This window comes from Brachyistius frenatus, unplaced genomic scaffold, assembly GCF_029030835.1.
Source record: "Brachyistius frenatus isolate BFR_SWC_R1_liver_20210118 unplaced genomic scaffold, ASM2903083v1 Contig_6, whole genome shotgun sequence".
In the NCBI taxonomy this organism is placed as follows: Eukaryota; Metazoa; Chordata; class Actinopteri; family Embiotocidae; genus Brachyistius; species Brachyistius frenatus.
The window spans coordinates 1,368,553-1,394,151 of record NW_027210605.1 but is presented as its reverse complement, the minus strand read 5'-3'; the positions used below and the strand labels follow the sequence as shown (position 1 = coordinate 1,394,151).

The following is a 25,599-nucleotide window of genomic DNA, read 5'->3' as shown; positions in this document are numbered from 1 at the left end:
TCAGGGCTCACTAGCACTTAGGTATGCTGAAGTGTCAGATAAAAATGAGTTTCAAAATACAGTGCATGATAGAAACATTTAATAGCGAAAAGCGAATATTCCAGAATAATATTTCTAGGTAATGTTAAACTAGGAGCAATCAAATTAAACTCTCCATGCCAAAGTATTTCCATTGTGACAGTTTACAGTTACTCCAGGACGTTCTCTGTGTTGTTGACTTCTCTGCATGCCCTGTAATTTATAATGCAACATTATAATTGTAGAAAAGGTTTTTCCCCAGTTCTATCTTATGTCAGGAGCGGTATTGCCTTAACAAAATCCAATTAAAAATCCCAACTAAATACATAAGAAGTGGCAAATGTTCTCTTTTATTGTAATGCAAACCTCTATATTGATTGATGGACAACATTCCACACTTGGAAAATCAAAGATAAACTAGAAGGACAGATAAGAAGTGATACCTCAGTGACTGTTTAACAGAATGCTACTATATCTGCTAGAAATACAGTTGAACAGATTAAAATCTGCGTTGATAGTGCACATTAAAATCAAGAAATCTCAAAAACAATCATAAATATTGCTTAAAAAAAAAAAAAAAAAAGCCAACACAAAATGGCTTGCATTGTCCACATTCTCTCACACACACATGAAGCAGTAACGTTTGTGATCCAGCAGCTAGGTTATTCTTCCATGCCAAAGTAAGATAATAAATTAATACAGATGGTGCAGTACCTTTCGTTTCAAATCCTATTATCATGCATTATTACTAAAAAGAATCAGTCAGGGAGGAGGTGGTAAAAAGTCATTCTGTGAATCTAAATAACTCCCAACATTTCTGGAGTGCTCTGTTTTGGGACAATTTGAGAAATCCATAACATTTCTGATCTAAATCCGATGCCCACAGAACTAAGTCTAAATGTTGCTGTAACTGGTCAAAACATACGCACCAGTCAACAATTTCTGCTTCACAGCACTGAAATGGTGAAAAACATGAATGGACATGATGACTGGAGGTTTTCATTGTGTGGAAGAAAACGACATCTTTTCTTGAGCGACATAGAGGCCATATGAGACATCCAAATGCATAATAGATTTTAACAATCAGTAGTGGTCTTTATGTCACCCTTTGTTCCCCACAAAGTTGAGGTAGGGGATCAAGTTCAGTTCCTTTATATCAGTGCAGTGCTGCTTTGTTATTCCTCTTAAAGATTCACGGATTCATAGTCTTCAAGTTCGCACTTTTTCCTGTGTTATCCTATTCATAAACATAAATTAACAAACCCGAGCCCTTTTAAGTAATTCCCCCATCACAAATAAATCCCTGAAAGGCTAGCATTGTAAAGACAATTTCCTGTCCCCAGTTGGGTTTTATTCAACTGGCTGGTATTCCAAGGTCCGTTAATCAATTCGTGGTCCCAGACAGTCTAGCGTCCCTTCAGAAATCCATCCAGCATGTAGTCTCCCTTTTCTGTCAGCCAGTATCCAGCCATAGCAGCCACCCCTCCGATGAAAATGGCTGTGAAGACCATGTCACCCTTCGCAGCTAGTGTAGCAAGGGCACAGATTACAACGCCAAAGAACATCTGCTGCAGTACGAGGACCTCATCATCCGTCATGTCGTCAAACAGTCCCTTCTCTGGGCCGGCTGTGAGGGGGGGGGGAAGAGAAACTTAGCCAAGAGTTCTGATAAAAATGAGGGTTTGTGTACGTATTGCAGCTAATACTTACCAGGAGGCTTATTCTCAACACAAATGCTATCTCTTCTTATAAATCCATTAGCACAGTCACAGTGGAAGGAGCCCTCCTCATTGATACAGGCCTCGTTGAGTCCTGGGCACGCTATTGCACGTTCACTACATTCATCTATATCTGCAAGAGGAGGCAAAGAAAATCCTTTTAGAACGGCATTAGCAGAAGGTAAAGAGGTAAAATGGTGTAGAGATTCAGTTGCATTGACTTACCAAGACACTTGGCTCCCCTTAATCTGTAACCACGTGAACATTTCTTACAGCGGGCAGGACCACTTCCCATGCAGCCCACACATGCCTGGTCACAGCCTGGATACACGAGAAGTTAAGTGGTCAATATTATGTACGGGGGGGGGGGGGGGTAGCGCAGTACAGTGATGTGCCCAGAGCAGCGGGTAGATCACGTCATTTGGTCGACATCAGCACCCGAGTTATACAAGTTTTGTAACGAGTGGTGGAGCCTACCTCTGCATTCATATGATCCTTCAGTGTTGTGACAGTAGGTGTTTGAAGGACAACGAGCTAGCTCCGTACCGCACTCATCAATGTCTGAGAGACAATAAGAGGCATATTAAACAACACGCATCCAGGAAACCGGTACAGAATCACACCAGTGTTACCAAATGACCTCTAAAGCCACACTCACCCACGCACTTGTTGTCATGAAGGATCCAGCCGGGTTTGCAGTCCAGACATTTGTAATCCTGCGGCCCTGAGCATTTCTTACACGAGTGGTAGCAAGCTGCAAAGGATGACATGCAGGGAGAAGTCAATTTAAGACGACCCCGAACGGATAGTAACAATGAACAGTAGAAACAGTTGTGTGAATCTACAGCACCTGCACAGGCTCCGGAGCTGTCATTGGAGCTTTTCTCTCTGTAGTAGCCATCAGCACAGCTCTGGCACAGTTGACCCGAGTATCCGGGATCACAGACACACTCTCCGTCTCCCAGGCGGGTACCCTCCCCCTCACAGCGGCCCAGACCTCCACACACACCACCGGGTCCGGATGGACACTCTGTATTGAATAAACATGTTCGTAGTGGTTCTCTGGAAGTCTTCTAATTAAAGCTTTGAATTAGCATGATTCTGATTACCATCACTCGGTTTTACATATTTATAAAATCCTTCTTCAAAAATGAGGCTCATTTAAATTTTGTGTATAAAGGACCAAATCCCAACACAACGCGCATCCGGACACTTTGCGTTGTAATGTAATGGTGAGACCTTACAACATTACATAGAGAAGGCCAATGAGTCGATAAGTCCTACATTGGCGACAGTTGAAAGGAAAAACTCCCTTTAAATGGGGATAACCACCCCTCCCCCCGACGACAGAGCCAGGCTCAGGTGGGCGAGCATCTGCCTCGAATGTTTGAGGGGAGGCAGAGATAAAAAAAATTGTTTTAAAAAACACCATAGAGGAACATGGTAACATGTTCTGTACTCATATCAGGCAGCTTGTTGTTTAATGCTTTTCACACCTTTGCATTGAGGTCCAAAGCGTCCAGGTGGACAACACAGTCTCAGCTCCTCTATGCACAGCCACTCAAACAGGTCCGGTGCCTCCTGCTGCCTTTAGGAAATACACAGCATTTCAGTCAAGACTACAACAGGACCATTATAATACATCTTGGCACAACAGCTGGAGCCAACAAGGCCTTAATATCAAATAAATGTGGGATTAAAACTGATTTAATCACAGTTTATCTAAATTCAAGACAGAGTACTTTAAAGTAAATCGATAAGGGACAATCTCATAACTTCAACATATAATAATGTTGCTATTTTTTCATTTTGTTATGAAACTTTGGCTCATTTAGATTTACCACACACACGTACCTGTGGAACCACCATGTCTCCACTTGGTCCTCTATCTGCTCCAGCAGCTGGTTACATTCAAAGTCTGTTTTCTCACAAGCAGCTTCAACGATCTCGAGGAGCCGAGTCTCACTGAAACAAGAGGCAAGAAAGTCGTTAAAAAACAGAGCACACCAGAAATGGTGACCTCGCTCTTAGCCACCAGTGTGGCATTTCCAAAAGACTGTCTTACGTAATCATTCACACAAAATATCACACAAACATGCAGCGAAGACAAACTCAATTGAAACATCTTTCAGGATGGTTCCTGTAACACAACTCAAGAAAGACAGAAGCTTGATTTAATCACGTTACCTGATCACAAAGACGAAGTGAATGAATGACTCTAGAAAACATGGTCTCACCTGCGTGCATACTTGGCCAGCTTGTCCTCCTCCCAGGCAGTGTTACCTCCCCCAAAGTTCTTGTTGGCTGTTCTCTCCAAGCCCTAAAAGGAGAGAAATTTAGAGGCTTTGATGATTTAAAAAAAAGCACAGCTCTAAGAAGACGAGCTAGAATTGGTGTTTGATTAAGTTAGCTGCAGTACCGTGATGAAACTCTCGGTGAGTTTTCGGCAGGTCTGGCACGGTGCCGTCTGGACTCTCACCACAGAGAGCTCCGAGAGAAGCACCAGAGCAGGCAGGAATGGCCAGGACAACCACATGATCCTTCAAAGAGAGCACACACACACACACACACACACATTTAATGCATAGTAAATTTGAACAAAGAAGTTTGGGTTTAAATACTTCTAAACACCACAGAAAGCATCATCGAGCACACCCACAGATTGACTACACGCGCCTCGCTCCCACATCGAACTCATTACAGAAATGTCTACCTTCAGTCAGGAGACGGTTTAAGAAATGAGTCTCCCTGAAAATAACATTCAGAGCTTTTTACTTTTTCAAGTAGACGCTCAGGGCAAACCAAACACTTGTCCTTCCTGACCTGGCCAACCGTGTGGCAGCAAGACATGTACAGACAATCTGTGCAACGTGATGCCAGTCAACAAATAGTTGACCCCATGACACACTTCCAATCACAGCTTCCTGATTTGTATAATGAAGCAGAAATGCATCAAAAATAAATGGAAAATACGGATATGAATAAGTTTGGAAGAACTTAAAAAAAAAAAGGGGGAGAAATGCAAAGGGAAAATAATAAATAAATATATTACAAATGAGCAATAAAATGGGAAATTAAATGGGACAAGCAATACATAGGGGAAATAACGTGCATAAATATACAAGTTAATTAAAACAGAAATATTAATATATGTCACATTTCAGGAAATAACTGATACCTGAATTATTTTTTCATCATATTTTGGTGCATTTAATTCAATATTAATTTACTTTTTTTGCGTCATTTAATTTTCTAGAATGCATTTTGGATTTTGTCCGTTTTGGTTGTCCATATAACACAACCCAAAACTGTGCATTACTTTTGTGAAGCTTTAAATGCATGTCATACCCCTCTCTAAGTCTGTCTGCATCTTCAAAGGCAAAAAAAAAAAAAGCCCCACCAAAAATAATAATAATTAAAGTCAATAGTATGGTATATCTTATGGTATTATTTAAACTGTGGTTTATATAGCCTTACAGCAGCTACATTGCGGTCCTGTAAATTTATTTGCCTCCACCTGGCATTAATATGTTCATTCAGACTTCAGTTCATCTCGTAATTTGGGTGACACACTTAACTAAATAAAATCCTCCAAAAAAAGGCTCAGCGACGCGTTTCTCTTGTCATTTAACGCGAGTCTTGTCAGAAGATCTATAAAACACGCAGTTCGCCTTTCTGCGATGCTCCAGCTTCGACGTTAGCTTCGTTAGCTCCGTTAGCTCAGCATCAGCACCACAGGAAACTAGCCGACTGGCAGTTAGCCGCTAGCCTAAGCTAACGTCGTCTCTGTCCGCTCATCTGTCCGATGTCTCTTTTAAAGTCTACTGAACTCAGCCGGTGTCCTCCGTGGGATATTGAAGTCATCTTTACGGCACTCCCTCTGAAAATGACGTCGCACTGTCCATTCTGGTCTTACCTTGATGGGAAGAGAAAAAAAAAACACCACCCACCTCGACCGGGAGCCCCACCGATGATCGTCTGATTTTCCCCCCCGGCTGCTTGGCGCACGACGCAGGCACAGTTTCACATCTTGGGACGGACGCTTTCAGCGCTTCAAGCGTGCCATTTCAGCGAAGACTAAAAAGCCCGCTAACGCTGGTGGTGCTCACGCAGGCTCGTGTACCGTGAGTTGCAAGCGGGATAGAGGAAGGAATGAATGAATGAATGAATGAATGAATGAAGGTGCAGCTTCTTCCAGTCGCGTCTTGTGTTTTCCTCGCAGTCAGCGGCCGAACAGGACCTGACCCCGCCCAACCCCACCGGGAACCAACAAATCAACCAATCGCTCAACGTCCTGACGTCATCGGAAGAACACGTCATTTATTTTTATTTTTTTTTATCAAACCGTTTAAAAATGATCTAATGTCGCAGCTCTTGCTTGACTGTCCAAAAATGAATTTAGACGCATTTAGGATAGGCTGCGTTTTAACGAACGAGACGTGAACATCTCTGTAGTAGCCTTCTTAAAAACAAAACATCATTATTTTTTATTTTTTATTTTAAATTGACCAATCCTAATAAGTAATTAAAACTGCAAGCGGTGATATGCGGGACCTCGCATGCTGCACGTCGGGAAATACTTCAAAAAAAATTCATACAATAGCATGAACTTGTGAACGATTTCAGAGATAATTTGATTGCATACACTTTTCTGCACATGAAATATAGCAGACGTTGCTTCTAAAAACACTTGTCGTCCAAAATTTAAAAAATTTAAAAAAAAAAAAAGTAATATGAAGAAAAATTCATACTATGGCATGTCATCCAAATTTATTAAAAAAAATAATACTATAGCATGTCGTCAGAAATATGAAATAAGTCATACTATAGTATGTCGTCCAAATTTATAATTTTTTTTTCCTACTATAGCATGTCGTCCACAATATAAAAAAAAATCATTCTATAGCATCTTGTCCAAATTTATTTACAAAAATTAATACTATAGTATGTTGTCCACATTTATGAAGAAAAGTCATACAATATAATAGTGTGTTGTCTAAAATATTATTAAAAAAAAGTTATACAATTGCATGTCATCCAAAATGTGAAAAAAAACTCACACTATAGTATATCGTCCAAAATTTGGATGAGCAGAACCAGTTGCAATGTTTTAGCTTGCAGTTTAAATTTTCTTATTTTCGTGCTTTATTCTTCTTAACAAAAAATTACGTTTTTTGGCGGCTTTAACATACTCAAAACCTCATGAAAGTTGGTGCCTGACATTTGCCACCATCGGTGCTCTGGCCCTAATAAGCATTAAAAGCACAGTAACTGGTGCTCAGTGGGAACTTGCTCCACATCTATACCTTTTTTAAACATTATTTGAATGAACTTGTGAACAATTTCAGAGATAATTTGATTGCATACACTTTTCTGCACATGAAATATGGCAGATGTTGCTTCTAAAAACACTTCAGCAAGAATTGTTTTGTTGTCAGAACTGGACAGCCTACTGAGATTAATACTTTATTCAATCCCATTTTAAACAGGAAGACAAAACACAGTATAAAACCAACTCACCATGCCTGGACAAAGTAGTCTATATATTCACATGTATGGTCAAAGTATGTATAGACATTGTTGTATAATGCTTCCGATTTGTAAGGGCTTTTGATTAGCAATACATGTGCATACACAATGGTATGTACCAGTGAAGGTGTCAAACAAACACACTGGCTTGGTTTAAGAATGAAAAATAACTGCAGGGTCAAATAAAAGGAGCAATGAACTTCCTTCATTCTCTTTTTGCATTAGTGTTATTTTTGTCTTGTACAAAGAAGCTGTGCTGCTTTTGAAATACTTTTTCCCCAAAACATTTTGTAATCAAACAATTTAGGAGGCGATTTCTCCTAGCTTTTTTTTTTTTTAAAGTGGTGTGATGTTTTAATAGCCTGGTGTTCCAGACCCAAATTTACTGCCTGAACATATGGGTCTGGGTATACGCCATATGTTTGCAGTCGTTGCTTCCTACTGGGCGTAGACCTCGAGTTCATTTAGAAAGTATTGGAGCAGCTTTAACCGATTGGTATGCGCTGAAACTGTCTACCACACTACCACAGCTGGAACTAAGAAAAATATACTTGACTTAATCCTCGTCGCACTTCCCCACCGACACTTGTCACTGATTGGTCCGCCATTCAGAGTGTCTGAGCCAACGTTAATGCACACAGGGTGTCCAGACTGTGATCACAGTGGAAAACTGAAGCTGCAAGACATAGTCCAGCGGAACTAGAGGAATGTTTTAATGTTGAACGCTTTCATTTCTCCGGAGCTGCAACAAGCTTCTGTTTTTGGTGCTGGAAACGTTAATACACTTTGTTTTCAACAGCTCCCAGACCCAAGATGTTTAGACCAGCAGAAGCTTCAAATTCATTGAGATTTTCCAAAGCATCTCCCAGTGCATCACTTTGGGTACTTTTTAAGTCTGGCTGCTCATCGTCTCTTGCTGTCAGACCCACTCCATCTCACTGACTTTGGGGTTTGTGTCAGGGCTGGATGGGGGCATAATGAGACATGGCTGCAAGGGCACCGTTTCCCCAGAGTCTTCCACTCCTACCCCAACACACCCCTGGGACACCCCTGCGAGGCGTAATACATTTGTCCCTGCTGTGAACCCTGACAGCCTTTGGGCCAGAGCTCGGGATGCCATCCTGAGCCCCCCGGCCCTTTTCCGTCTGGCTGATGCTGTACCCATTTGCCGAGCTCCAGCTAGTTCGGTCAGAAAACCCAGGCTCTGGGATGGGAGGCTGTAGACGTGAAGGCCGCGGAAAAGTTGTGGCAGCGGCCGGAAACTACCTGGAGGCTCAGGTGGGAGGGATTCAAACTGCACCAGCATAAACCGCTCACCTGCGCGGCCCTGTAAATAGTCTGCCAGAATACAGCTCAGTGAAGCACTAAAAACATCTACACGTGGAGAAGAGGAAGGGTAGCTTCTTCCTGCCTCGTCTTCCTCCATGTTTCTGCTCCTCTCCCTGGGAGTATTCTTTTCCCAGCTGCGAGCCCCCCACTCTTCAGCCTTTGTCCAGGCGGCCTGGGTCAGAACTAACACCACTTTGCCTCCCTGCCTTTGTAGTCGGTCCAATCGGGAATGGAGCCATGGCACGGGGCCCAGTATGCTGAGCTCAGTCTGGCTCCAAAGGTCTAGAGACACACTGAAGCCCAGGGCTTGGAGAGACGAGCCCAGGTGACTCAGCAGCCCTGGCAGACCCTGGTCATCATCAGGTGGGTACAGCAACACCACGTGACCACCGCCCACAGCACCTGAATGTGAACAATAAAACAGCTATGATCAATATTTTATCAAATGACAATGTGAATACAATAGAGAATGGGTTGCTGGTAAGAGGGAAGTATAGAGTATGACTCAAATAACAAAAAAATGTATTAATACTTATTCCTCTCATATATTGCACTGCAGCAGATGTCTGTTTTCAGCGACAAACTCCAAAACAATTATAGGCTACTTTATCTGATCAGCACCAAATGGTAGTTAGAGATTTCTGGTAAAAACACTGAAGTATTCTGTTAGCTAGATATTTTCTTTAGGAGGAGGAGGAAAACAAAACCAGAGCTTTTTTAAATTTAGGAAGAAAGAGAATTACCAAGTTCAAACACAAAAACATGAATATACATACATTCCCACAAATGTATAAATAAAATATGAACATATGAACAATATAAAAGGGGAGGATAGTGTTTGGCCAGTGTGAAATGAAGATATCTCATACCTTTAACATCATCTTCTTTCAACCATGTCCAAATGTAGCCTGGAAAACAGAGTCCATGTTTAGATATTTGCTTGCGGTGCTATTCATAATCAATGGGCCACAAATAGAAAACTGACCTTTTATGATCCCTTGAATGAAATAAGCTCCTAATATGGCCAAACACATCAGTAGTAATCCAATGAGGATTGGCAGGGTCCATCTCGATCGAGATTCTGGAAATATAAAGAATTAAGACGTTAAAAAGTTTCAGAACGTGGTGATGTTGTGAAACACTGGTGTATGGTGAAGACTGTCGTGGAAATTATATTTCTCCACGTGAGAAATTAGCAGATAAACAATGATACAATGTCAATTTAATTAAAAAAATTAAAAAATTAAAAAAATCTAAGAATATCAGAGAACCACAGAGTCAATCTATTTCAGCTGAAAGGGCAGGCTCATGCACACTTACACTTACAGATACAGCCACACCCTTATAGGGAAATAAGTAGTCAAAACATAGACAAAGGACATTTTCCACCGTGAGATTGTAATGTTTCCCTCTTCACTAGATATAGCTAAGCAAGCACCTAAAACACTGATAGCAGTGCTGGAGGTCAGCTGGAAAATTAAAGAGAATAATAATAGCACGTAGGTTATTACATTCATAAGGTAATGATTAAAAATTGCTCCATCAAAGACCAGTGAGTAATTACTTATCTGCCCCATAATAATGAAACAACATTGTTGTGTTGAGGTTACAATGGTTCATCTTAACCATTTAATTTCGGTCTGGATAATAATTAACACTCTTACTTTCAAATGGACACCGGAGCACCACGTATGACTCCATCCCTTTTATCTGTATCTGAAAAAAATAAAAAATAGATCACGTTAGCACAGTGCGTACTGAAAATACATTTTACATTTACTACTTTATATTTAATGTATGAAGTATTAATACAAGTGTCACCTGAACACAAAGCAGAGGATGGGACGACACACTGAACTCTCCTGTTTGCTGAAAAATGTAGGAAGAATGAAATGAATGATTAAAATTGAAACAATAAAGAACAAGTTTATTCATTACTGGCTGATCAATTTAAACACTTATAAGACAAATATAGGTGTCAGCATTTCCCACAGAATTGAAATGTTACAGCTTAGTTTCGACCATCATGTTGGGACATCGATTTTAACGATGGCTGAATAATTATTTGAATACTGTATATAAAACATGACACACTCAAATTATTGAAAAATAAAATCTACTTTTTGGTTTGTGGTCAGTTATTTATGAATGGTGAGAGGCTTCTGGCTAAAGTTTTGGATGCAAAGAAGACAGCCGAGTAGGAAGTGAAGCTTGAGCGGCTCAGCTTATAAAAAGAAAGCACCCTGTGCATCCCAGCTGTTTTTTGTTTTTACCCATTGTCCATTGTGCGCTGCTTTCCAGTCAGCCTGCAGTGTCTGTCTGGACCCGGTCACCTCTTCACACCGGCCCGCTGCCTGATCTTTCTTGCACAGCCACACCTCTGCCTCCAGACTGCAGAGGGCAGTTATGTTCCAGCTCAGTCCCGTGCCACCCTCCCTCATCTGAGACTCCACCACAGACACAGACACGTTGTGCAGCATTCTTTCAAATGCATCTGAAAAAACAAAAACAATGCTAGGTTGTGTGTAGGTGTAATGATTTACCATGCAAATTCATTTTAATCTGACGTTGACCTCGAAGAACTCCTTTTACCTGGGTGATTTTGGAAAGGGCAGGATCTTCTTCGTGGTTGTCCCTTCGACCACACCTGTACACAACATTTTTATTTTTGCATTTTGTTCTATTTGCAAAATACCTGCAGCTGAGTGTTATTTGTCAGTTATCATTACAGCTACCTGGAAGCACAGGCAAGGTACAACAAAATCTGATGGAATTTCCACCTCTGTCTTGCCTTTGGGCTGCACAGAATAGAGAAAAGTTACACTTATATGCATTGGACAATATTGATTTGCATTAACAGATTGACATGAACACATTGTTTGGATAGTTTAGCATTGACTGACCCATGTAAGAACCTTTCCATGTATTTCATTCCAAAGCATCTGCCACTGGAGTTCATCTTGTCTCACAGCAGTGTTCACCAGTTGCAGAATGACCCCATTTGTCTCAGGATCAGTCGCTGCTCGGAGTCGGGGAGCTAATCCTGAAACACGGCAGTCATCACAAACTAAAACTGAGCTGTGTCACTCTTCAGTATGTAGCTACAACAGTTTTTGCTTGCAATGCAGTGTGCAAACTCAGCAGCACGTACACACCACATGCTACACTAGATAAACAACGGGTGGAAGCGGTTCTCTTACCACATTCCTCTACGGTCCCCTCAAACTTCATGGAGCAAACTGAAAGAAACAGGAAGCAGCAGATGGTCAGTGACACTACTCTGCTCTTCAGTGTGTTTTTACTCACATTAGAGCATTAAACTCACCTTCTTCTAAAGATGGAACCGTGATATGATGGAACTCATGCTTTCTTGTTGATTGTGTTAAGACCACAACAGGAGTGCCAAACATCACTTTCTCTGTCAGCAGCAGCTGCATTTCAAGGAAACAGGCACAGACTGTCTTTCGGTGTTGTTGTTGTTGTTTTGTTACTCAGTGGTTTAAATAGTTTACAAAGATACATGGAAATAGTCTTTGAATAGTTTAATAAGTGGGACTAGCAGCAGTCAAGAAAGTATTCAAGTCTTTTACAGAAATTAAAACAATGTAAGGAGGAAAGAAGGAAAAACTACATTTTCTGACAGATGTTTTGTGGTGGGGTGGTAGGTTTTGCTTATATGTGAAAATATAGTGGCTTCAAACAGTTTGGTGGAATGTCTTATCTCAGACATCTGAAACATGGGTTTCAATCAGAACCTATCTGTTTGTTTTTATTTTGTTTGTTAGTCGGAACAACTGGTTTAATCTTGATGTATTTTATGACAAATAAATGTACCCATCAAAGTTTTAAAGTACACTAAAAAAGTGGCATTGCGTAATAACTCCACAAGGGTCGACTGACTTAATATCACTCCCTGTCTTTTCCTACCAAATGCCTCATTAATTCCCGCCATGCTCTGCTAACACAATGCCTGCTATGTTCATACACCAAAGTAAGACAGTATCTAGTACACAGCTAATCTAGTAGGACTTGTGCCAACGTACTTTGGCAACGCTATCTCTGCTCAAATGTACATAATCAAGTTCAAAGACCTTAAACTTTTACCTTAGTAGAATTGAATTCCTTTCCAACACCACAGACTAGTTAATAATTAATCCACAACAGAAACAACACCTGCATGAAGTCATTACCTCGACCTCGCCCAATTTTACCTCATGTGTGGACAGTTCAGAAGATTGGTCAAAACGGGAGTAGCTTGGTCTAAAGTGGAGTGCCTTGCAGACTTCTTTGGCGCCTGGTGAGCTGAGACACACTTTCACCAAAGCTGTGACACAGAAAGTAAAGAAAGAGGAATAAACTGAGTATTTAATATGAAAAGGCAACATTTTTATGGTATGGGGGTTAAGCTGATGTCATTCATACCTTCTTCGTTGCTGCCTTCTTCACCTGACTGCTCAGAAGCATTCTCTGCATCGTCCACCTCTGCAACGACATGTACAATGCAACTGCAGTCAGTAAATACCACAGCAGACAACCGAGTGTTTTACGACTACAACATGAGAAGTTTGACAAGTTGAACAGCTATGATAAAAATGCAGGAAACAGTCTCTTGGTTGAAATTAAAAGAGACGCCAACATTTGTTGCACAAAGGGAAATGAATGCTGAAGTTAGGAGACATGCCAGATTCCAGGTGTCCCACCCAAGCCGATGATATGAATGACAGATTTATGGCAACGCTACCTCGGAGAGTGATGATGACTTGCAGGCAGGGTGCACAGTGTTGTCTGGCTGAACAGCACAAGATGACTTTAAGCTGTACCTGCGTAACATCCACTGAGCCACATGGATTATTCAGGGCAGCAGTGAACTGAGAGTCTGTGTCAAGAAGAAGAGTGTTATTCTAGTTTAGACGAAGTGCAGGCTTACTGTGATGTGAGATTATTACTATGAGATGTGATGCACATCATGTTTCTACCTGAGCTCACATAGCAGTCAGTCAAATCCTGAAGACAGAGAAGAAACGTGAATGAAACACACATTAAAAAAAACAAAACAATAGGGCTTTCGCACCATCGGTGCTCGGGCCCTAAATACCACAGATGTAAATAGTGCTAAACGAGGTATTCATGTCCTACCTCTACCACAAGTACAAGTTCTTATATTTTTACTTATCTAATTATGGCAAGAGGGTTGCTGGTGGTGAGGATAGTGGGTTATTCATATGTTTAAATAATAACAAAATCCCAACATTATATATGATGATTGACATGTTAAAGTGGTGAGAAGTTTCTGATATTTTGACCAAAACATTTATGAACATGCTTCGTGTGTGAGTGAGTGAGTGAGTGAGTGAGTGAGTGAGTGTGTGTGTGTGTGTGTGTGTGTGTGTGTGTGTGTGTGTGTGTGTGTGTGTGTGTGTGTGTGTGTGTGTGTGTGTGTGTGTGTGTGTGTGTGTGTGTGTGTGTGTGTGTGTGTGTGTGTGTGTGTGTGTGTGTGTGTGTGTGTGTGTGTGTGTGTGATTGTTTGTGTGTGTGTGCGTGCGTGTTTCTTGCAATCTTACGTCAATGACATAAAGTAAAGGAACCTTATTAAAAATATATACCATCCTAGAACTGAGTGTTTGATTGCAAATATATTTTATTTTTTTCTGGTTCTTTTAACTCCCTAAAACAGAATTCAGAGAAAATAAAAGCCACCTGTCTTGGAAATGGAGCCGTGGGGTAAGGTGTCAAGCTCAGCTCAGGCACAATAGTAAATAAGTAATGGGCAATAAACTCTGATCTCTTTCTGTCTTCTCTTTCTTAATTCACCCCCTAAAAACCTAAATCCTGCACACTAAATTGTATTATTTTCTATGTAGCTACCATTTTGCTAGATTTTTGAATAATTGTTAATAAATTTAACAGAATCCAAACAACATTTATGAAACATAACTAGTTACGCTAAATCATAAGCCACCTATAACTGAATTGATTTTGGTTATTGTATGATCTGATAAATAGATACAACACAAAAGTCCATTTGTTATAATGCGGAGTTATAAGACTCAGTAGACCTAAAAAAATAAAAAAAAAAAAACTGAAGTATTATCGCCATATAGGTACTAGTCACTCTGTAACTTCCTGCTCCTTCATGTCTTTCCTTTAAAGTTCCTCAGAAACCTCAGGACCGTGCCGTTACCTTGCTACAGGTGAGTTCAGGTGCCTTTTGGTCGGTCGTCTCCAGCTCACCCGCCGACACGAACAGCCGGAGACGCAGCAGTGACAGCAGCAGGGAGACAACAAGTCGCCCCCGGTGGAGAGTCACAATCATGTTGTGGAGAGCGTCTTAACGCCTGGCACAGACTCTTCTTCTGCTCCACGGCTTCACTCCCCTCATCAGAAACATTACTGAATCCACCGAGCACCGCAGCGCGACAGGTACATTTCCTCCGGGAGACACACACGATCATGGCTGGTCCCGCTCTGACGAACTGCTGCTACGTTCCTGCGATTTTGTTCCACACGCCCTTCCTGATGATTGACAGCTCGGCAGGTGTAGCTGCGCCACCTGCTCAGGTGGAATGAGGGAAATTTGTCACATCCTCCAGTTTCTGGCTGGTCACAATATAAAATAAATGTGATCCAAATGATGAACAAAGGCAACTTGCATTATTCAGATTGTTGTAATGTCACAACACTTGTTAATGATACGCCCATCAGATAAGGTCAATTAAACTCTGTTTTGGGTTCAACAATGTGTCAACATTTTATATGATCATTTATCTCTGTGAACAGGCAGGGGTATAGGGAAGGGGCAACACACTTCTGTCAGTGAGAACATTATTCGCTCTGGCAATCACTGACCCTATGACGGTAGAGTTACAGGATTCCCATAGTTTTTATTTTTTTTTTTTTAACATGTTTTCAGTTGCTGCTAAGGTTTAATCATTAACCTTTATCCACTGTTCTTGATTATTTGTGTTCTCGCTGAAGGATGAAAACACCTGCAACAACCGGTGTGCGGTGTAGTGTAATAAAAAAAAATGCAGCGTCATATTGGATCTTTCAGGTATTTGGCTGCATGATCACCACCTGGCTAAGAGGTAAGCTCCTAACCTCTGTGGTTTGGCTATTTTTGGGGCATGATGGCAATTCTAATGTGACTAAACTGACCTGTTTTTCTGGTGATTCAATCGTCATAGTTAAAATGCAACCGATACCTTATAATCAGAGTAAAATAAAATCTAAAATAAAAAGTTTTAAATAAAAGCGTTTCCTTTTCATGACTTTATAGTAGGTTTGTTACTTGGTAAGCTATAATATAGGCCTACACCTTGAATTTTCAGTCAAATAAAAGTATTTTGACTGGGTTCAGAGTTTGGCTCCTGTCGACTCCATTCCTGTTGAAGTTGATGTTTAGAGTTATTGGATGCACTGCAAGTAAAGATTGAGTTTCTGATTAATCCTGTCAAGCAGGTCTGTCATTGAGCGTCTTGTCAGTTTGTGGTGGAGGAGACAGGGTTAAGGAAGTGCATTATGCTTATCAGATAGAAAATAAAAGTTACAACATAATATTCTTATGTAGCATTATAAAGACAATTAAATTATATTTTGAAACTTTAAGAGAGATGTTTTGTTTGAAAAACTTTTTTTTTTTTATCGATACCTCCAATTTGGAAATTACTACAACCAAAAAAATAGAAAACTAAATCTATGAAGGGCAGATGGGAGAAGGAAGGAGAGCTGACAATCACAGACGACGAATGAAAAGATGTCTGCGTATTTCAGGAGAGCAGCACAATCTATATCATTGATTAATTTTTACTGGAAAACTGTATGTTTAATTTTTTAATCACTCCTTTTATGAAGGCACATTATGATAATGGTCCTCAGTGTTTGAGAAATTATGGCCGAAAAGTCGTGAACTACGAACATTTTTGGGAGGAATGCCAAAACATACACAATTACTGAAAAGAAATACATAAGGCAATATTGATTATCTTAAATATATCATTATATTTGATATGTATGTCGGCTGTATCTCCACAAAAGCAAAAGGACCTCCCATAAATAGCTGTTTAGTTGTGGCAGTGGAGATTTACATCAAGGAAGAGGTTACTTTATCTTTAAACTTGAAGATGGATATCTTCACACATTACTGGTCGCCATATGTCAAACACCTGAAACTTAATTTCAAGATGATGAATTGAAGTGTCAGGCTAAGCTCTCATCATTGTTTGCTTAAACAGAAATAACAAACTGGAGACACTTAAGCTCAGTTACACAGTACAAACATTTAATCAGGTAACATCACATTAGTGTGTACAACCTGACAAGGATCTGAGTTTACTGTTTAACCCTCGTGTTGTCCTTGGGCCAAAATGACCCGCAGCTGTGTTCAACCAAGTTCTATTTTATTTTCATATTTTTTGGGGGATCATTGGTGACAAGGAGGCTGTGAGGGTTTATTTAAAGACATTTAATTTAATTTACATTTTATTTATTGACCAATGATCCCAAAAAATGTAAAAATATAGAAATAAAATAGAACTTGGTTGAACACAGCTTGAACACAGGTTGAACACATTTTGACCCGAGGACAACACGAGAGTTAAAGCTGCTTTGCATGAAGTTTACAGTTGAACCAATTGGGATTCATGCAGTAAAAATGAGAAGTGGGAAAGTTTCCAGTCGTGGTTTTTCCTCTTCTAAGGCTTAGATTTTGAGGTATGGTATATTTCAAATATTTGAATAATATTTGAATAATACTGGCATTCCCTTTTACTCTCTCATTGGGAGACACAGTGAAGGTTTGAAGCTGGCACGTTTTTCATTATGAATTCCTCGATCATTAAACTACAGTAACATTTGCTGAAGAAAGATATGCAGTATGTATGAGGATAAACCTTTTTTATTCAATATGCTAATGTTTTTGAATGCCTGAGATATTATGTGTGCAGAAATACAGCTGTAAATAAACAGCCATCTTATTATATAATTGTTATTCAGCTAGCTAAAAGCAGCAGTCGTCGGCCTAATACAATAAAGTCCTAAAAACCTTAAACACATGGCCAAAATTAATTTAGAAAAATTGTCAAGCACATTTTTTTCACCAGTCCCTCTAACAAGAGAAACGCTTTACATCTATGTTCAGATAATCCTGTTCCTGTAAACAGCAGCCATTGACTTTGTCACCTGTGTTGTCACAAAACTCTCAAACATTAAATGCCTTCATGAAGAAAGTGAAATGTAATTTGCAACATGATTTTCATAGTGGTTCACATATACAGAGTTATGAGAGGTGTTCGCTGTGGCTTCAGTGAAAGCAACATAATGACCCTCTTGTTGGAGGCTAAATGCAGGAGAGTGTGGACCTTTTTTTTTTTAATATGCAAAACAAGTGGTGGCATTTCTGACACGACGGTGATCAGTATATAACAGTTCTCAGTTAGGGAGCAGCTCTGAGGTGCTCACGGTGGAACACCAGCTCCCGTGTCTCGTGGATCGTTTTTCCGGCAGAACAAAAGTCTGTCACTTGAGATTAACGTTTCTCTGCTCTCCATGGCGACCCGTGAAGGAGCTCGAGCTCCTGTGCAGTTCCCGGGCTGGCTGCCGGTAGCAACTTGAGCCTGTCAAGCGTCTTAACTGATGTCATTTTCACTGATGATGGAGCACTCTGTCCTCGCACTTTATGTCCTTGCGTCTGAGGCAGCAGTGTTTGCAGCCTTCGAGAGAGCTGCCGTGCCGTCCATATAGACAGCACTTTAGACAGCAGTCTGGGCCAGCAGTGCCACCGAAATTGATCAGTTTTAGTCCGTCTTCTCATCCCTCCCAGGTGCTGTATTAAACCCCTAAAGTCCTGCGGTAAGCAGTACCGACGGGCCCCCCTGAGGGCCTTTGGGATGTCTCTGCTGTGGCCAAGGCCTTGGAAATAGACAATGGCAACTCCCTGACCTTTGCACTCCTGCAGCGCCCCCTCTAGGCAGGCCAGGGCGGCCATAAACACCGGTTCTATCACTGTAGAGGACTCTTTCTGTGGGCACCAGTCTTCATCATCACATAACCTAACACAATCTTTTTTCCCTGCAGCTTTGCCTTTTCTGCATTTTCCCAGTCTTCTTCCATTAAGTCTCAAATCCTCAATTTTATCATGTCTCACGTTTGCTTTCCTGCAATCTTCCTCATTTTCTACCACATTTTTATCAACGTTTGCCCTCCTCTCCCTCCACTGCTCATAGGCCTTCTTTGCTTCGGCACTCCAGATAATCAGCACTTTTCCTTGTGCCTTACAGACAGCTTCCCACTGCCCATACAGCCAGGGAAGGGGACCCAGATCTGGCACGGCATCCCCGGTTCCATCCTTCCTTTGTGAGCTCTGGGCCCACAGAGCTGTGTGCACTGTGGCGCCTAGCTCTCCTTGAAGGATTGAGGCTAGTGCACACACAGAAGAGACATGGGCTGACTCATCTGATGAACAAACCAGCAACAAAGGCTTCTGGATATACAGCCAGCCTAAATACATGGGAACAGACGAAAGGAAAAAAGACATCATGCATTATGTGTTTGGTAAGTTTACATTGGTCCGTTCAGAGTAAGATGGAGACATGCAAGCACTCAAAGGAACTATGATTGTTTAAAAGAAATGAGCCAGTGTCTTGAACTTGTATGTAATAGGGCAACTTAACCAACCTGCTGCTCCAACCCTGGTGACACGGTGGATGAAAAGTCCCAGTGATGCAATAACAACTATAATTATTAAAGCTGCGGCTGCATACAAGCCTCTTCTGTAATGTATGTCTGTAGGCAAACAGAAAACAACAAGTCTATTTACTTTGTAGGAGTTGCATGTGCATTCCCGTATAACCTGATAACACAAAAGCACAAATGTTACTGGAGCTGATGTGTGTACGTTAAGTACACTTACAGTCCGGACACAGAATTCGTCTTCCTAGAAGAGCAGGGCGTGACTGCCACACCTGCAGAAAAGATGAAAATAAAGAGAAGAGAGTAAACGTCATGCTCATGTTCAGAGCACATTATCAACTTTACAGAAGTTATGATATTTATTTCACCTGCACACATAGTTTCTCAGCAGGACTGTGGTAGGGCACATGTATCTCTGTCTCAATAGCATTTCCTTCCTGTGAAATGGGTAAAAAGAGTCACATATTTGCCTACATTGACATTGATTTTGGTTATTTCTCTCTTAAAAACACACAGTATGTCCACTGACCGTTGTTACTGAGTGGACTTGTCCTATAGGTGCACATTCCCTCTCAGTAAGGACACAGAGTTGAGCTGAGAGCTTTGCTGGAGCAGAAGAAGTCAGATACACTAATATGTTCTGCCTGCCTGATCCAATGTACACTTCCCAAGAGGGTGTATCTGTGGAGGGCAAGGACAGGGAACCAAGAAGAGGAAATATACAATTAAACAGACTTTTCACCGCAGGAAGTGAAACAAACTCTTTTTTTTCCTGTTTGACTCACCGGCTTTGAAAGGACAAGAGATATTATGGCTGCCTTGTAGAGAAAACTGCAAAAATAAAAACCCAAATATGTGAATCTGCAAACAAAAGGAAGGCAACACATGGGACACATTTCAATGCAACTACAACTAGTTTTTAATCTAATTCCTTACCTGCACACACATCTGAGGGTGTTTGTCCACTGCAGATATGTTAAATTCCTGTTGAAGAGACACAGTGGGTATTTGAGATAACTGCACTCATTTCTAACAGGAATCCATCACGACCAAACTTACCAGGGTCGGTTTATCTTGCCTCTCCAGCCTGGAGCTGAGGACAGGTGTGCAGAGGTGTTCATGCTGCCACCAGCAGAGGGAGGCGGAGATGTTCATGGTGTTGGCCGGACACTTGGAGCGCCACCTCAAACTTGCATGGAAAGGTGTGATTTCAGCAGAGCGCCAAAAGTCTCTGACATCTGTTGAGGTGATGTGAACACAGACGGATGTTTACAGCACTATCATGCCTCACTGAGGTTCATACAGGGATGAAGTTGTGGATAAAGATTGCCGATATTTTACTTACATAAATAATGGTTATTATGTCATAATAAACAGCAAAAAACTGATACACAGAAGTACGTACACGTATGCTGTAAGGGTTCAATGACCCTGATTTACATAAAAAGAAAAATAACATTCTTCTGATCTCATGCAAACAGTTTTATTTCAATGTGTTGAAATGTGGGGCTAATAGTCTCTAACCCATCATCACAAAACAAGTGAGGTGAATGACATTAAAGAATCAGTTTGAGATTTTAAGAAATACACGTACTGGCTTTGTTGTTTAGAGTTAGATGAGCAGAATGACGACACTCTCATATCTGCAGACAGGAGCTATTAAATAGTCCAACACGTGACCTCGTATGAAACTAAAACTTTTTACAATTCTGTTTTTCTTCAGATTAAACAAACAAAATATAACATGTTAATTATTTCCACTCTTAGAAAGTGAATAAGCCTGTTTCTGCTAAAGATCCCCTCCAGACATGTATTAAGACATATAAGCATATCTCTGCTTGCAACAACGATGTGTATAATATGGTTATTAATTTTCTCATTAAACTTATTAAAATATTAAAATCATCTATTCCTTCTGCCACATTAGAAATTCTTGAAACAATGAATTATATATATATTTTGTGAAATAACCCTATAAAAACAATATTCAGTAGTTAAAAGCAAATGATTTTGACAGAGTATAATTCTGTAGAAAAGGTCATGTTGGTATCTTGTTGAGACATCTGTTCTTTAAACAAAACATTAAAAACAGAAGTGAGTGTGTGGCCATTTGGCTCTCTTCCTGATGTCTGTGACCAGAATCACAGCTTTTCTTAGGACGCACCACATTACAGACTTTTAGGCCCATTTTTTCCTAAAACAGGAACAACAACTAAATGGTCTTAAAATGCTTTTGATTCAAGGCTTTGGTCACTGCAGTTTCCTGTAATGCTTCAGATGTGGAACGGCCTTGACCCCGACATTAGGAGAGGTGACCACACTGCAGGATCCTACATTACATGAGTGGGACTGTGTTTTGTGTCAGACACAGAAGGAAGGGACACATAATAAATGATAGGTCTATTAAATGTAAGAAAACTTAAAATGTAGATGAAGGGACACACCTCAGGTTTGCATTTCTGAATCATACCAAAGACTATCTCGGGCATCATTACCTGAGGTGTCCCTGTAAAATATTTTTATTTTTGAGTGATATGAATCATCTGTCACACTCACCTACGAGGCCTTTGTTTTGAAATGGGCACTTTTCATGTCGCTTTGCATCTCTATAGGTGTAATAAACCTGCCAATGAAGAAAAAATATGTACGAGCATTAAAAACAGGTTGACAAAATAGTGCCACATTAAAGAAAAAAAAAAATACTTGAAACTCACTTGTACGCACACGCAGGGCAGCAGGTAAGAGAAGGGAAGGACAGCTGATTGAGACTGAGATGGATCAATCTGAAAAGAACATAAAAACACATCACAGAAAAAAATAACCTTGGCCAATGAAGATCAACAAATGTGCCTCTAATGCTCACAGTGATGGGATCAGACCCGTCCATGCAGAACCTTCTTTTGTAACACAACCTGACACGGACTCTGTGTCCAGGCTGCACAGTGACGGTGATGGATTTAGACGACTGATTCACAGACAGATCAAAGTCTGGAAAGTCTAAGTCACACAAAGATACAGGATATGAGCATCGGCAGGTTGATATGTACAAACAGGTGAGAAATGGAAGGGAAAACCTGGATAAATGAAGAAAGAAAGGCGAAGAGATTTCCCCTCGGGGATTAATAAAGTGAAATTAAAAAAATTAAAAAAAAAAATGAGTTGCTGAAGGACTGTCTTTTCATTATTTGGAAACTGAAGACAACTCATAATTCTGTGCTTTACAAATCAGTGTTGAGTAATTTTGAGATCTGTCTTTCATCATTTAATGAGACATTTCTATGCTGATGCAAAATCTTGTGTTTCAAGGTAACAAAGCTGATTTTCACAGGCGATGGTAAGTGACTCAGTGTTTTGATGAAATGTGAATCATACGCTCACTGCCACGAATCTGAACATAAATTGAAACATATGACATATTTTTGACAGATGTGTCTCATAGTACTCTTCATCCCCATGAGTAACCCTCCAGATAGAGACATATTTTTTGGAAAGACTGTTTATCAGATTCATGGAGAATCAAAAGGTGTGTGGTGGCCTGACACCTTCAGATATTTAAAATCAGCTTTTTCCTTTGATTTGTCATCTGAAACTAAAATATCACACCAAACTCTTAATAAGGGAAAACAAGTGAAAAAAGGAACATTACATGGGGCAAAAAAATTAATCAAAGCTAAGAAGTAAAAAACGAGGCATGAAATCCTAAATACTCCACCTATCACTGTGTAAGAGATATTGCAGCTTCTTGTTTTTGTCTTGTAGGACACAAAAACACTCCCTTGGATTTTGGCCTCGACACAATCCCACTGCCAAAAAAACCCCAAAACATTTTCAGAATTATATTAATAAAATTAACATCCTCAACATTTTGGCAGCTAAAGCAATATCCTCTTACCATGTAAAAACTGATATTGCCATGTGGGGCATCCTGTCTGTCACATATGACTTTCCTCTGCCCTGGACACCTTTCATTGTCATACTAAGAGAGAGAAAATGTTACATCATGAATTCTTGGTGAGATAATTCTTATAATAATAATAACAGCTGTGGAAGAAAACAGTTTAATGTCATCAGTTTGTAAAGTCCACCATCTACACTGTTCAGAGCAGGTGCAAAGAAGAACAAGTCCAACCTTTTTTTTTTTTTTTGTAGGTGTGAGTGGCTCTGGCAGAATTTCAATCTTCGGGGACTTGCAGAAGTCTGTAAATGTCACACACTTATCAGCAACTTAGACAGATGTTCACAGTGACCTGATAAGGAAATGTATGGAAAAGTGTGACTCGTGCAAGAAAACACAATTGAATTGGAGTTATGGAGTTTGACCCCATACCTTCAGCCTTGACCCAAACATAAACGGTGGCTCGTCCAGAGGGAATGCCACCCGTGTCCATTAACGGGACTGAAGTCAGTTTCACAGGACACTGACCCTCAACATAATCTGTCCACACAGAGAGGTGCATGAGTGCAAAGCAACACGTGGGTTTCACATGTAGTCTGAACTGATACTAAAGGGCCTTTAATAATATGAGAAAACAGAAATGAGAGAACTTACCATTGGGATGTCCCATCTAAAGTTTGGACACGAAAGACAAGTTTAGTAAGTAATAAACGGTCACAAAGCATGAAATTACAGCCCTGCATTTATCATTATGCATTACATATAAAGAAAAATGAACAGGTTGGCACTTTTCTTATTTTCTTAGCTGTATTCACGTGTTTTTTTTTTTTAAAGGTGAGACTCACCCGACTCGTTGTGGTACATTCCAGCAGCAGCGGAGACATGAGGGCAACCAACAGCGCCAGCGCCGTGCCAAAACTCATTTTAAACATCTAAATTACATCGAAATGAGTGAAATGATCTCAAATTATGCGCCAGAATGACGCGCCATAAATAAATCGTATATTCTCTCCGCTTTTCTATGCGTCTGCTAGGAGCGTCAACCTGTCCAAAGTACACTGAGAAGTCAGTGGGCTTAAATCAGATTCCAAGCAGCCCTGTCGTTACGCTGCACTCAGGTTTTGTGTCAAAATGACTAAAACGTGAGGGCGTTCGTTTGAGACGCCCCGCCCCCCCGTTAACGTCCCAGACAGCAGCAGGAGGAAGGAGGATTCAGTGCCCTAAATATAAATCCTAATTTGAACTTTCGTTGAAGACGCCCATCCTTACGGAGAGTAATACTTCCCGAGGGACCTGTAATGATCCCGAACCATAATATATAAAATGTGTTTTGAATAAAGGATAAAAGGGACAGGCCTACTCCATCAGTGGTGCAGCCAGCTGGTTTTTGTTATAAGCAACATGAGATCACTGAGTGAAGTCATGTTGTTGTTTTTTTTTATTAATTGTGGGAGTTAGGTCCAACCTTTGTTGGGCTACACCATGACGATGGAGGGACAGATGAGTGAAAAGTATAAGTTAGGAGATGGATGTGAGATCATTTCAAAATCAGTGAACATCTGCTGGAGTCCAATTACATAATTTACTAAGCCCGTGATGGAGGCCAACAAGAGACCTACAACAACTCTGAAGGAAGGCTGAGATTGGAGAAACTGTGGCTACAAATGATGACCAGGTGCTTTCCAAATCACAGCTGTGTGGGACAGAGGCCAGGAGACAGCCGACTTACATCACACCTCACATCACACCTCAGGTACAGTTTGCTTGAAAGCATGTTGAAGACTCTGAGAAGAAGGTAGTTTTTTATATTGTGGTTTACGCTTTCGAATTAAATGAGAGTAACACTTCACATCATCATAAACCCACTGTAAAGCGTAGTGGTGGCACAGTGAGGCTGTGCTTCTCTGCAGTAGGATTTAAGAGCAGAGGGTAAAAGTAAATTCAGATGAATGTCAAACACGCAGAAGCGCATGAGAACCCAAACATAAAGCCAAAGCTATACTAAAATGTCGTTTGTGGCATGTTTCACTCTTTAAAATCAAACTAAACACACATAGATAACGTTACGGTTGTGTGTGAAGAGGATGGGTACAGCTGTGGTAGTTACAGTTGGAGCGGAAAGCTAAAATAAGACCTATGAGGGGGGAAAAAAACAGGTTACCACAACACCATAAGGTACCTGTGTCGAGTGTGTTATGTTGAAACCATCGACTCTTTTTTTTTTTTTCCACTCACGCACTCAGTGTCGCTCAGTGCAGGAAACAAAAACATCTTTAATGCGAGGCGGCATCTTGATTGAAAATCTAAAGTCTTAGATGTTGTCGTGAGTGGGTGCTCCAGTTGGGTGGGGGATATTTATCATCGATGGAAAGAGTGATTAAAAACTCTTATTTGGGGCGAGGGATTTCCCATTGGATATTTTTC

The 25,599-nt window shown here is 40.6% G+C and overlaps 3 protein-coding genes across 3 annotated transcripts; all 3 read right to left on the bottom strand.

Annotated features, from left to right (window-relative positions):
• Window positions 1-64: 64 nt before the first annotated feature.
• LOC138636032 (protein disulfide isomerase CRELD1) lies at window positions 65-5,989 on the bottom strand. Its single transcript, XM_069723831.1, has 11 exons — window positions 5,687-5,989; window positions 4,156-4,276; window positions 3,974-4,056; window positions 3,591-3,701; window positions 3,233-3,324; window positions 2,587-2,766; window positions 2,395-2,490; window positions 2,214-2,297; window positions 1,962-2,057; window positions 1,729-1,869; window positions 65-1,645 (listed from the first exon to the last, which is right to left on the bottom strand). The coding sequence occupies exons 2-11, from the start codon at window positions 4,270-4,272 to the stop codon at window positions 1,425-1,427; spliced, it is 1,221 nt and encodes a 406-aa protein (XP_069579932.1). The 5' UTR covers window positions 4,273-4,276; window positions 5,687-5,989; the 3' UTR covers window positions 65-1,424.
• A 749-nt stretch (window positions 5,990-6,738) lies between these two features.
• On the bottom strand, window positions 6,739-15,041 carry LOC138636020 (interleukin-17 receptor C). Its single transcript, XM_069723804.1, has 16 exons — window positions 14,776-15,041; window positions 13,571-13,598; window positions 13,336-13,470; window positions 13,017-13,076; window positions 12,806-12,918; window positions 11,920-12,025; window positions 11,795-11,833; window positions 11,498-11,637; window positions 11,330-11,392; window positions 11,187-11,241; window positions 10,868-11,088; window positions 10,416-10,463; window positions 10,259-10,310; window positions 9,580-9,675; window positions 9,464-9,502; window positions 6,739-8,996 (listed from the first exon to the last, which is right to left on the bottom strand). Exons 1-16 carry the CDS (start codon window positions 14,905-14,907, stop codon window positions 8,185-8,187), a joined length of 2,139 nt encoding a protein of 712 aa, XP_069579905.1. The 5' UTR covers window positions 14,908-15,041; the 3' UTR covers window positions 6,739-8,184.
• A 2,430-nt stretch (window positions 15,042-17,471) lies between these two features.
• LOC138636012 (uncharacterized) lies at window positions 17,472-24,633 on the bottom strand. Its single transcript, XM_069723794.1, has 17 exons — window positions 24,021-24,633; window positions 23,830-23,845; window positions 23,608-23,715; window positions 23,410-23,477; window positions 23,173-23,256; window positions 22,993-23,083; window positions 22,144-22,277; window positions 21,995-22,063; window positions 21,837-21,903; window positions 20,340-20,518; window positions 20,217-20,264; window positions 20,066-20,111; window positions 19,810-19,961; window positions 19,649-19,717; window positions 19,501-19,552; window positions 19,266-19,373; window positions 17,472-19,088 (listed from the first exon to the last, which is right to left on the bottom strand). Exons 1-17 carry the CDS (start codon window positions 24,105-24,107, stop codon window positions 18,118-18,120), a joined length of 2,349 nt encoding a protein of 782 aa, XP_069579895.1. The 5' UTR covers window positions 24,108-24,633; the 3' UTR covers window positions 17,472-18,117.
• Between the last annotated feature and the right edge of the window lie 966 nt (window positions 24,634-25,599).